General features: G+C 38.3%; 1 protein-coding gene across 2 annotated transcripts in view; it reads right to left on the minus strand.

Moving 5' to 3' along the window:
* NBEAL1 (neurobeachin like 1) overlaps nucleotides 1–13,258 on the minus strand; it is a 145,606-nt gene that overhangs the window by 23,588 nt on the left and 108,760 nt on the right. For both annotated transcript variants that reach the window (XM_050969552.1, XM_050969551.1), the window contains 12 exons: nucleotides 13,058–13,207; nucleotides 11,240–11,397; nucleotides 10,377–10,501; nucleotides 9,099–9,225; nucleotides 7,159–7,307; nucleotides 6,463–6,596; nucleotides 5,493–5,594; nucleotides 4,145–4,240; nucleotides 3,929–4,053; nucleotides 2,687–2,827; nucleotides 2,452–2,582; nucleotides 1,634–1,743 (listed from right to left, as the gene is read on the minus strand). In XM_050969552.1, the coding sequence (XP_050825509.1) occupies nucleotides 1,634–1,743; nucleotides 2,452–2,582; nucleotides 2,687–2,827; nucleotides 3,929–4,053; nucleotides 4,145–4,240; nucleotides 5,493–5,594; nucleotides 6,463–6,596; nucleotides 7,159–7,307; nucleotides 9,099–9,225; nucleotides 10,377–10,501; nucleotides 11,240–11,397; nucleotides 13,058–13,207 (1,548 nt within the window). The remainder of the gene's footprint in view (nucleotides 1–1,633; nucleotides 1,744–2,451; nucleotides 2,583–2,686; nucleotides 2,828–3,928; nucleotides 4,054–4,144; nucleotides 4,241–5,492; nucleotides 5,595–6,462; nucleotides 6,597–7,158; nucleotides 7,308–9,098; nucleotides 9,226–10,376; nucleotides 10,502–11,239; nucleotides 11,398–13,057; nucleotides 13,208–13,258) is intronic.

Here is a 13,258-nt window from a genome sequence, read left to right on the forward strand (position 1 = left end):
CTCCTGAGTTATTGCTGAAATCCAAGACCTGCATAGCCTTTGTAGACCTGTCATTGACCTATGATATGGTCTGGATTAAAGCCCTGATTCTGAAAGCTTGCAAGGATCATCCCCTGCCTCAAAACACTATGCCTGCTATGGACAATGCTGAACAATAGGTGGCTGTGTGTCCATTTGAGCGACAAAGTCAGTTTGCCCCGGTTCCTCCACAATGGACTGCCACAAGGCTCAGCACTCGCCTCAACACTCTTCAAATGTCTACACAAGTGACAAGTTGCCAATGATGCGGATTTGCATATGCGGATGACGTTGCCCTGGTAACGCAAGCAGCCACCTTCAATGACACTGAGTCCACCTTGAATGGGGATCTAAACATCAGAGAGGAATATTTCCAGAAATACAGGCTCAAACCAAACCCCCACAACACAACAGTCAACGCATTCCACTAAGAAACCCTGAAAGTGACCTGCTGCTGCAACACTGTGCAACATAACCACACTTTAACTTATCTTGGAGTGAAGCTGAGCCACATGCTAACCTTCCATGACCATCTGAAGAAAGTAGCCACCGATATGAAGACAAGTGTCAACCTTGTCCAGAAAAACAGCCACACTCGACTTTTTGATGTCCAACTGAACACTACAATATGGTGCATTGGTGGAACCCTCAGGTCAACCCCAACACCCTGGCTGCCCGTGCTGTCACATATCACTCCCCCCATCCATTCTCCGTGATGCTGCAACCCTTTGAAAAGTCCAGCGAATCAAAGAAAATGAACATGTCTTCCACCAGGACCTCAATGGTATCCTTCACCGCTGGTTGAAGTCATGCAAGCCCTTTTCGACCTATGCGCTTAACCTTCAAAATGCAGCTTCAACACTGATGAAGCTTGGAAAGCTGAATGGAGTTCACAAGAAGTCACAAACAAACCTCTTGTGAAAGACCCAATGCAACCCTAAACCTCATCCATTCAAATCATGACAGATGCAGATACTTGATGCACAAATGGAAAATTAAAAACTCTCCAGTGTGCAACTGTGGTCACCCAGAACAAACCATGGAATATATAACAACTCAATGCCCGATTCACAAATACGAAGGAATCATCACAGTGATACACTCTTACTCCTGACGCAATTTTCTGCCCCAGTCACCTAAATGTGAAATTATAGTTGTTGCTCTACATCTACATCAGCCATATGAAGTAGACAACCACTGTTATAATCAGAATATACTTTCCATTTCATGATACGAAGACATCATCTGGCTTTTTCCCAAGTACAGAACAGAAATATTTATTGAACATGTCTGTCTATTTGTGCATCATTATTTATAATTATATCATTTCCATCCTCCTATAGACTAGTACTATTGGTAGGAATTTTTTTTCTTAACATATTTAAAGACATTCCTTATTATTGTGCTTAACTCTGCTGGCCACAGATTTCTCCTTGTGTCCTTTTGCTTCTCTTATCAATCATATAGTTCCTAGCTTCTGATTTATATTAATTACTATCAACTTCCCATTTCTTCCATGTGTGTGTGTGTGTGTGTGTATAAAATAAAAATAAAAGCATGTACTGTATTGCTGTTTCATTACTTCATCCAAAGATTAAGGTGGTCATTGTCTTACCAATGCTTTCCTGTGTTTACAAATGAAGTCTTCAGGTGACTTGGCCCATTTTGGGAGAACAACATCATTCACTACCTCTTTGGAGATTTGTAGCCGACCCAAGTTAAACTCTGTGGAATATAATCAAGACAATTTGGTTTCAAAAGTTGTTACAATATGTTTCAAGTATCTTGATCACTAGATCAGAGATTATGAAGCTGAATAAGTAAATCTATTAAGTGAAATGCAAGAAGCCAAAAAGTGTAATGTCTCATGTCAACATGCAGGGAAAGTTATCTTTAACAACATAGATTATGTTTAACAAGAGCTTTCTTACTTCTGAAGAATCCTGGATCTTAGACTGCTGTAAATTCAAGTTATACAAGACCACATTTGAAAATACCAGTTATGAGTCTAGATTCTGCAGGCCTGTCTAATTAAAAAAAAGATCTCATGTTCCAGGTTAGCATATCTCTTCCAGAAGAGGTGGGTTTAGGATCCAGAACAGTTAAAGCAAGTTAACTGTAATGAGTGCAATTTAGAATGTTTAATTTTTTAAAAAAATACCTTTTTCCTCTTTTAGATTAAACCAAACATCAAAACTCTTAGCCATCCAAGAACTCTGGGGAAGAATTTTAAATTACGAAGTTAAATAGTGGCTTAGCATAACTGGCATCTCACTAAATGGCTAAAAGGTAGTATGACCGTAAAGTAATTTTCACATGTTCAATCTAATCAAGAACAGTTTTCCTCAATATTCTTAAACAGATTCTGACAATGCTCTCTAGTAGTGTGCGGGATGCATGTTCTATTCAATAAATTCTGAAAAGTCTGTTTACTATTTTGATTCTCCAAGAACTCTGGGAAGTAGAAGAACTCTGGGATAAGCTCCTTCACATCATTTGGGTTATCCATAAGGGCTTGCCAGGCTGCAGGAATGGAATGGAACTGCCGATCTGCACAGTCAAACCTGTAGGTTGGAAAGCTCAAGTTACATTTTGACAGCTCCCATTAAAAAGTCATCACTGAAGTTGAGGTAGAAGAGACAGATATTACTGTTCATTCACAATTTACCTGCCACTCTGAAGCTGGATATGCAGTGTGGTGAAAGGCTCTACTCGAATGAGATAATGCATGACACCAGCAGCATTTGAGTAGTGAGTACCATAGTGAAACTTGTCAATCGTCCCAAGAGGATCCTCAAAATTCTCATATCTAAAAGACAGAGCTCAAGATCTTTAAAATCATAACTACAGCACTCTACATCTGATACACACAGATTATATTTACAGTATACAGAGAATATACAACAGATGAATCACTGTTTTTCCCTAGCTAAGTGGCCTATGACAGTTTTGTTAAAAATTACATCAACATATACTGAGTGCCTCTGATTGCAGGAAGAAGAGATGCATTTAGGACTTAAATAATTATTTCCCCATTTCAGGTCCTAAAAGACACAGCCAGCAAGTTCCCACCCAGTTGATGCACCAGATAGCAGATGTATCGCTGAATGCCATGAGACTGGCAGGAAAAGCCATAGAAACAAACTCAGTGTCCAGGAACCAGCACTGACTCCAACCATGGATATCAGGTAATTATTCACAGTAAATCCTCCATTCCAAGGAGAAATCCTGTTTGGGAAGAAACTTGACAAGTGCTGCCTGACAACCACGACAAGCCAAAGTGTTCGTTCCTGACTCCAGCAAAACTTAAGGATGACTACGCTCACATGTGAGTGGAAGTAGCGGTCATTCCTATCTACAACAAAGTTATCAGAGAAGAGATTCAACTTATTTCAAGGATAAAATTTGGACTCAGAACACCAGGAGGAAGCCCAGATCCAAATAGGATAATCCCTCCTTCTACTCAAATCCACCAGTATGACTGCATCTGGGATGCCAATATCCAGAAACATGTATAGGGGACAAGATAACTTTTCAATCATCTGGATCCAGTCAACTTCAGACAGGTGCCCCATAGTTCCCCTGAAACCCTGTGTTTCCTCTCTTGAACCCTGAGAAACAAATCAACCTAAAAAAAGATTTCTTACCTCCTAGTGCTAGAGGCAATAATACTTGCCTCTTTAATGTTGCGTATGCTGCTGTTAATGTAACAGCATCGCTGCCTAACAGTTCCAAGCTATATGGCTAATGTATGCCTTTGCCATCAAACAGGCTAATTTTATAACAATTAATGTCACAGTTACAAATAGTTATGGAATTCTCAGAATGAATTATTATTAGTCTTAAAACGTCCCATCAGAAAGCTAAAATAAATGGAGAGAGAAACATAACTGGGAATTTTAATACTTACTTTTCTTGCACAGCCTTGGCATTCTTTTCATTCACCACCCCAATGGGTTTGGATAGATCCCTAAAGACAGCAGGATTATTCAAGTCCAACTCTTCTGATGTGTAATCTCGCAAGACCCAAGGAAACTAGAAAGCCACAGTTCAAAATTCAGATATAAAATCCATCTTTCCACAAAATAATCACATTTATCCAGTGACAATTAACAAAAAAAATTACCACAGGATATTGGGCAAGGTCATTGTAAGTTCGTCCCGCCATGGTGTTCAATTGAATGAGATAGTCAAAGTTTGATATTTCTCTGTTCACCCATTTCTGAAGGAGACAAGAAAAGGCAACACTAAAATCATTAAACTGAAGAAACTGTTGTCATTGTAGAGTGTGTCTTGTCAATGCTTAGCTGCCAGGAAATATTTCTCATAGTGAGGGGCACTAAATACATAAGAATTTGCAAATTTCAATTTTCATAGCTTAGTTGAAAATTCTTCCTGCATCTGTGGCTGTGCTCTGTCTCTTGATGAGATTAGCTGACACCTGGCAGAGGCAAGGGGTTATCAAATTCAGGTTAAATGCAGGGGACAGCTAACAGCCGTAGGCTGGCAATATGTTTTTTTTTTTTAAACTAAATGAAACTAAACAAACAAAAAGGACAGAAGAAAGGGGGAAAGAGCATTAGTGGAGAAAAAGCAAAACAGAAAAAAAGAGGTAAAGGAGAGAGGTAAATAAATATTGGGAAAAGGGAGCATTTGATAAAGAACTCCAATAACCAAAAAAATGTCTTTTGATCTTCCTCAGTTAACTGTATATGCACCAGTGAACTATTCCAGTATCCTTGTGAAAGTGCTGCAGACTAAGTATTTCATATCCTGAGGAGGAAGGAGTGACTTATGTAACTCTGAACCTTCCTTCTAACTAAGGATTGGAGGCGATAACTTCTTTCCCATTCCTCTTTGTCTAGGAAAGCGGCTGAGGTGCACAGCTAGGAAGGCCAAGGTACAAAAGAGGAAACTGGAGAATTCTTCATGTTAATAAGATCATACATTTCTCTACTTCTCACAGAAAACTAAAGCATCTGTTGATGCCCAAAAAACAACAAAACAAAAAAACACCCCAGAAAAATAAGACTGCCCTGTAAAGTTAGATAAATTGCCAAAATTTCATGATGTTTCTGAAAATTGACACTTTGCTTACAAGCCAATAATACTGCACCTGAAGCAAGGAACCATGGCCACACCTCTACATCTTTAAGTGGGTTTTGTTGAAAGCACCCATAATAAGATAACAAAGCAAATAATTTGTACACAGAGCAAAAGAAATTTTCACCTAAGCCCCATGTGCTGACACCAGAAGACAAATTTACAAAACTGTCCTCTAATTTTTGTCGTACATCTAACATCTGCAGACACAAATAGGTCTGCAAAGTGGTATAACTGCAATAATTGGGCGCGCACATAACTGCACAAGTTTAGAGGTCAGATGAAATATCCTAGTTTAACTACTTTATTATTAAGCAGTTCTTTGAGAAGCACTGAAACAGCCTAAATCATTTCAGCTGAATTCATCTTACCTGCATCAAGCCTGAAGCTTTAAACAGTTCCTGTGGAGACCTGGTCCCATAAATATTTGGAGAACGGAGTGACAAGATTTGACTGTACACTTTGTTTCTCACCTGTAAGAAAACATTTACACTGGAAAATTCAGCTAATAAAACCAAAAGCAACTGCTCTACGGATTAAATTTGTAATGAAGCAAAAAATTACTACATTTTTCAACTGTGCTGCCCTCTTGCTGCCAAAAAGATATTTATTCAGCTGCAGGAGTTAAAAATGGGTATTATTTGTGATTAATTGAAATACTTTTGCAAAATCATAACCCAGCAAAATTACACATTATCCCCACACAAACATAATAGAAAACAGTGCCATTTTTCATGTTTAATATTATATCAGTTTTTTTCTACACAAGGTACTCTGATGAATTATTCACTTTAAATATTCACTATGTAACAGCTATTCATAACATTTACCAATTCATCAGTATCTAACCCATCCCTGTTCAGTTATTCATTTTAGCCTCATCCTATTTAAATTATCCAAGAAAACATTAGCACAGCATTTGCAAACCATCAGAAGGGCAAGATATAAATAATTTCTCCCTCTGCATGATAGTAGGATAGTAATTCTCCATTGCTTTGTAATTCATTTGCACAAAGTTTTTATGATTTGTTTAGTACAAAGAAGTTGAAATTACCTCTGGTATAATTTCTCATGAGGCAGAAAATAAATAGTAATTGCACATGAAAAAATAAGAGTTTTGTTCTTCTTTTGACTATTCAATTTTACCGGAAACCAGACTGGGGTTTTCCACAACATAAAAAGATCCATATTCTAAATTTCTCAGAGCAGCTCAATCTAGCAAGTACTTTGACCTAATATATTGCTGCAGAAGCTGCCAAAAATCACATTAGCGATGGCCAGTAAACTAGAATTTGTCACTTAGGCTGAGAGTCCACCAGGGCAGCTTTGATAATTCCATACCTCCTTACTGAAGTTAAGGAAGTAGTTGGTCTGATCAGTGAGGAAGATCTCCAAGGCTGACCGCCTCAAGTTGTATCGGCGCAAGTGTATCTCTCGAATTTGAGAAAGGGACCATTTGAAATCAAAACCTACTCCTGTGAACAGAACAACTTCAGTTATTGATCCAGTTTCTTTTGGTGAAACAGTGCAGTTAATTTTCTGAAGATCAGTTTCACGTATCAGAGTTAAACTATACACCTTTTTATAAAAGCTCACCAAATAGATATCACTGATTAATGCTTACAAACTACTTTTCTTATCAATTCATACAGGTGACAAAGCTCATGTGGTTAGCATAACTGGTGAACACATGGCAGAAATCATAGAGAACTGTCAATTACTCATAAAAATTATACAAAGAAATTTTGTTCCTTAGAATATGATTAACAGCCTTAATGCTACCCCAGGAGAGGGGGAAAAAATTTAAGACTGCACTAGTAAAATGGCTCAGTGGATAGACTACATTTACAGACATCTTGCTTGAAAGGAACAATATGAAGTTATTAGCCTAATGAACATTATATGCAACTCTGTTAATGAGCTAAGAGAGAGGTTTCTAGAGGTCAACAACACTGGCATTTGTTCTAAAAGAATTAAGTTTAGCTGGAAAGAACATGTTGCTGAACTACAAGGAAGTAGAGCTATTCTGATGCTCACCTTCCTCTTTTTCAATGCTGCCATCATAGAAGCAGATGTGCTGCGTAGTGACCTCCAGTCTGCCAGGTATTACATCAATTAGTGTAATGAGTTCACATTCTTCAGATAGTACCAATTTTTCTTTCTGACCCTGCTCCTCCTTTTCATCCCTACAACAACAACATCACCATCCCATGTCATGTGTTTTTCTAGACTGCTGTGTTCGACCAGGCACAAACTAAAAGCACAATTTAGAAAAGAATCAAATCTGAATTGTCTTATGAGCATGTCACACAAAACATTCCACTATTTCACTTTAATTAGTAGGCTCATGAGTTCTCTGATTCAACGTTTATACCTCAATCTGTTCATTTCATAGCAGAGCTTTTTAATCTTTCTATTCCAGTCACTTCTGTTGAATAATAAGATCTTACAGGAGGATCTGCTATCGTTACAGTATAAGGTATAATGTCAACTTTCATATCTCTGGATTAAAAAAAAGGCAAAAACTTAAAAATAAGCCAACACACAAGCTCCAACTATAAAAGAGTTGAATCTGGGTACGTCTCCTTGCCCCCCTAGTTCCAAGAGACGACGAGCTGTGGCAATATTTTAAATAGTAGTTACTGAAAAGTTCATAATACAAGGTTGTTTAGTTTTTAAATAAATACGTGAACTTTTTAACTTTAAAAGGTATAATGTAAGGCAGTATATAATTATTCATGTAAATAAAAATATTCTGATCACTTTTACAGGCCTCTCTTTAACAAGGCTTCTTCTTTGCACCTACAATTTTATGCTACAAAGAATTGTTCGTGCAATTTTGCATCTGCAGTTACTGGGGCATATTATCATCTCCATTTCACTTCCTTTGAGCCACTCAGATGGCATAAAGAACACATTTCCCCAGTTTTAGGGGATGTCTCCAGTAGGCACACAGCAAAGCATAGCTGGCACCTACATGGCTCTTTTCCTGCCTCTTTTGGTGTAGCAGACATGTCAGAGGCAGGTGGGGAGGGAGCAGAGGAAGGGGCAGGACTGAAGTCTGCTATGCTTCAGCTATGTTTTTTTATGAGTGGCGTATCACTATCCAATCCCCATGCTTGTTAAACAATCTGCGTTTATCCAATAGTAGCTCCCTTAGGGTATGTCTACGCTACACCTACCAGATCGGCGGGCAGTGATAGATCCAGCGGGGATCAATTTATTGGGTCTAGTCTAGACACAATATATCAACCCCCAAGCATTCTCCTGTCGACTTCTGTGCTCCAGCGCCGCAAGAGGCTCAGGCAGATCCAATGGGGGAGCGGCAGCTGTCTACTCACCATGGTGAAGACACCTCGGGAAGTTGATCTAAATACGTCGACTTCAGCTATGTTATTCATGTAGCTGAAGTTGCATAACTTAGATCAATCCCCCTCCCCAGTGTAAACCAGGGCTTAGTGAGGAAGAGCTACCACTGCTCAAGGAGGTGCCATACTACCACCTGGGAGTGTAGTAGCCCTCCTTCTTGTCCCTGTCCTGCAATCTGAGCTGGCCGGGAAGGGCTGCCCCTCTCTAAACTGAGATTATATTATTGTAAACTCAATGGCAATTTTTCCACTAGCAACACTATAAATGCTGGATTGAATGGCTCAGGGCTTGTCTACATGAGAACACTCAGGAAAATTAATCCAAATTAGCTAAGTGCGTGAATTTAATGTGGATTAGTTAAACCACAGGCCCTTTAATTCTGAATGAGGGTCTCCACACATTTTAACAAGTCCAACTAAAATCCACATCTTTAGTTAATATGGTGTAACTTTTTTGAGTGTCCCCATGTAGACAAGCCATTAATCATAACAGGAAATAAACAGAGCAGTTTTGTGCACCATCTGCTCCAGTCCAGGAGATATTTCTCACTCCTTATCCCTAGTGGAAAGATGAATTTCAGGGTTCCCCAAAGTGCTGTACATACATACATGCTTGCACCAGCAGTTGCGTCCTCTTCTGGCAGTTCAAGTATATCATCCTCCATGTCACTAACTTTCACCTGCTTCACCACCTCCAGGAGCAGTGACTCACTGGATGGCTGTGTCTGCTGCATCCCTTTTGGAATAAAGATATTTTCAGCTCAAACAAAATATAGATTTGTATTTCACCACAGTACTATTAAATAGCTAAACTGTGGCAGCTGACTACAATTACTGGAGTTGAACAGTATCCATGGGCATGTCTACACAGGGACATGCAGGAAAATTAATCCAAATTAACTAAAGGTGCAGATTTGAAGTGGATTGCTTAAACCACATTAAATCCCCGTATGGATGTTGTTTTTCAGAATTCAAATGGACTTAATTCAGTTTAGTTTAATTTACTTTGGAAGTGAGTGAAACTAAACCAAATTAAGGCCACTTTAATTCTGAATGAAGGTGTACACACAACAGTTTAATGTGGTTTAAATAATCTATTTAGTTAATCTGGATTAATTAGTTAATTTTGGATTAATTTTCCTGCATGTCCCCATGTAGACAAGCACTGGGGAAGGGATGGTTTGCAATCTTACAAAATACAGTTCTGAGGAACATAGAATAATTTAAAATACCCATAACTGTGAAAAATGCAACACTTAACCTCTTAGTTTATAACTCACAGTTATAACTGTGGCCAAATAGTTGTTCACATCGATAATTCTTCATGATACCATATAGGCTTGATTCAAGTTTAAGGCAATAATTTCAACGTATTTTAGTCTCAACATTTACCTTGCTTAAAGAAATATAAATATTGTAAAGGTCCCTGAAAAACTATTTGTTTGCTCATATGAAAAATAGAGTTGGGAAGGGTTCTTTTGTTTTGTTCTTTTTAAAAACACACATCATTTCTGGAAACATGAACATGCAGACATAAAGCATTCTCTAGGGATGCTGAATACGATTTATTTTGAAGGAAGATTCCGCTTTGGATCTAAGCAAGTTGACAGTATCCCATTAAAACAGATTTTTCAAGAAAACTTTATTCGAATCAACCATATCTCCTTTTTTTTTTTTTTTTTTTTTTTTTTTTTTAAACTCTTACAACATATGTTTCCATTATAAGGAAATGTGGGATTGTTTAGAGGAGAAAATTTAAAAAAGCATTTTAAAGTAACTACAAAACCCTGTTTAAAATTTGCAAAAGGTTGCTAAGGAATCAGGAATATCAATAGTCCATGATCTAAATTATAAGTGAGGAAATGCAACAATGAATTTGGATCTTACCTAAATTGTCTCTCAGGTCACTGGCCTCCTGATGGGAGTTGAAATTGTAATTTTGCACTAGTTTTAACCTCATACGCGAGTAGTTTTCCACATTTGAAAGTTTCCAGTGAATGGGATTCTGTTTCCTAGAAATAGCAAAAATATTTGTACTAAGATACAAAAAACAAACACTTAGAGGGAATGAGTTGATTCTATCAGAGTCTGTATTTAAAATCATAAAAGTAAAAAAAAAAATCATACACCTTTAAGAGTAATAGGTAACAAATGTACGATACGTTGTACAATATCTAACATTTCAGCACCTAACATACTATGCACATCCTCCATTGAAATACAACAGCTGTTTAACAGCTCGCAGCAAGAGTATTTGACAGTTCTGGACAGGCACTAAAGAATATCTTATCCAAATGAAATTGATGGGGAAATTCAGGTAGGCACAACACAATAATCACATTCAAATTTGTCTTAACCCAGGTTGTAGCCTTTGTGTTTATTACAGAATACTAGCACTGTGTTAAATATCCATTATATCTCACCCTTCTGAAACATATTACACAACCTCTGGTCTTTAGTACATTAAGTAAATTGTAAATTTCCTTCATGCATAGCTACTTTTTACATGTTACTTCTCAGTAAAATCTAGCTGAGCTACATATTAAACTTTAGCACTGGCATTTTGCTCGTTAAATGCAGACAAACATTAAAAAGAGAACATTCAATAGTAATCTTATATATAAAGGATGGTTACCAGAAATACTTTAACAACCTTCTACAATTACAACTATATGAAACAGAAAGCAAATTGACTGGACAACTTTCTATTAGACGTAAGATGATGTGAGAATAAAGTATTTCACTCTTACCTTTCAGCCCAGGGGCCCTGTTCGCAAGTCAGGTAAAGCTGGGCTGCTCTCCACTGCCTCAGAGTAGCGGTGTGTTGACTATTAAGCTGTTTTAGCATGCTGTTATAACGCAGGTTCTCCTGACGTGCCTTTCGGTTAAATGGCTCCACAAAACACTCCTGAAAGCAACATTGTAAGTAAATCTGATGCAGTGTCCTGTAAGAACCTTGTCTTCTGTAAAAACCATTTTGCCTCATGCAAAGGATAAAACCTTCACCAGTAAGTAGGAAATATTAAAGGTAACTGCAAAAATTCTGCTTACTTCAGCAGTATGTGCTGAATAGCTTCACATGCACGTTAAATGAGGGCAGGAAACACAAGCATCTAGGCCAGGATCCACAAAAGGAATTTAGGCGTTACAATGCTGAGTGTCACAGTGCCCAACTTTTAAGTGCCCATAAAAATCACAGGAACAACACTGCACTGTACAAACCTGTGCTTGAATGGGGAGAGACAGGCGCCTTACAATGTGCCCCTACGCTACCCATTGGGAGATGCTGATTAGAGGGATGTATGCTGATCCTCTCTCGGAGATAGGCACCTACGCCCAGCCTGCAGGGAGACCAGCTCTGCTTAGTGATCCACGAACAGGAACCAGCCGTATGGAGTCACAAGGCATTTTTTGTGAGAACGCCCGCCTTGCTCCACACAAAATGGTCAGAGTTGGAGGAGACTGTGGTGGTGCCCATCATCTAACTTTTAGTCCACAGGTGAGAGCACTCACTTGGGACTGGGAGATCCAGATTCAATTCCCCGTTCAGGCAGAATAGGAGAAAAATATTTGAACAGGGGTCTCCCAAGTCTCAGGAGCAGGTTGAACTATGAGATATTCTGATGTGGGACTCCCACAATCTCTCCTGTTGAAGCTGTTCCACTTTGGATAAATAATGAAACAGTGAGTATTTAAGTATTAATTCACAGTGGAACAGTCATTGGGCCAAAGAGAGAGAGAGAGAGAGAGAGAGAGAATGAGAATGACTCTATAATCCAATGGTTCAGGCATCTATCTGGGAGGTAGGAGACCACGGGTCCACTCCCAATCACTCTTTCATTATTTACTCGATACCGCAACAGGTAAGCTTCATTCTACAGTGAAATTTCTACAGAAGCTGTCAAGGTGGAGCATGGTACGTGCTGTATGTCACCCGCAAGCATCAGCCAGTGTGATCTGCAACTCTGGGGAACCAAAGAGCTAACACCAGTGAGTGTTTACTTATGCTACATTGTAATTACCATGGAAATCCATAAGAGCACAGAACTAGCCTTGAGAGAATCAAAGAAGGACCAGATCCAAAACAACAAACAAGGAGACACTACTACCATATTTCTGAATGAAAAAAGATCCACCAGACAAAATCAGGGTAGCTGTATTTGACTGTTCTTTGCTAGTGAACCATTAAGATGATATTCACAGAGTTTAATTGGGGCTGGAAATCATTTCAAATGACACAGTGTCAAACAAATTTGTAAAAATCACCATTTAAAATAAGTTTGAAATATCAAAAGGTTTAGTACTGGAGAACAGACAAACAACATTGATTTATATTAATGGAAAAGTGGTTATTAATACTGGATCAATAAAATAATTTTCCACAATCCGTATGCAAAATGGAGGTATGATGATGATGAATGTTAGAATCTCTCAATACACATGATCACTGGCAGACTGGGGGTGCTTTTCCCCCCAACAATCACTGAGGTCAGATCAGTTTCAAACTAATTTCCTACCCTTGCTCCTGAAAAAGTACAAACTGTTTTTAGAAAAGCTAAAGACTTTACCTGAAATTTGAGCTTGCTTTCTCCTCGTTCTCGGTCTCGCTTATGCATATTCACCATTAATGCTTCATAACAGTCTTTCCAATAAAGCGCCATATGCTCATGACCATCACTGAATGTATTGACTTCATACTGTTTCATATATGGAATAATCTGATGCACAAGAAATATTTAAAAAAAATCAAGATGATTGCTGAACAGATT

The sequence above is a fragment of the Gopherus flavomarginatus genome, chromosome 10, assembly GCF_025201925.1.
Source record: "Gopherus flavomarginatus isolate rGopFla2 chromosome 10, rGopFla2.mat.asm, whole genome shotgun sequence".
NCBI lineage: Eukaryota > Metazoa > Chordata > Testudines > Testudinidae > Gopherus > Gopherus flavomarginatus.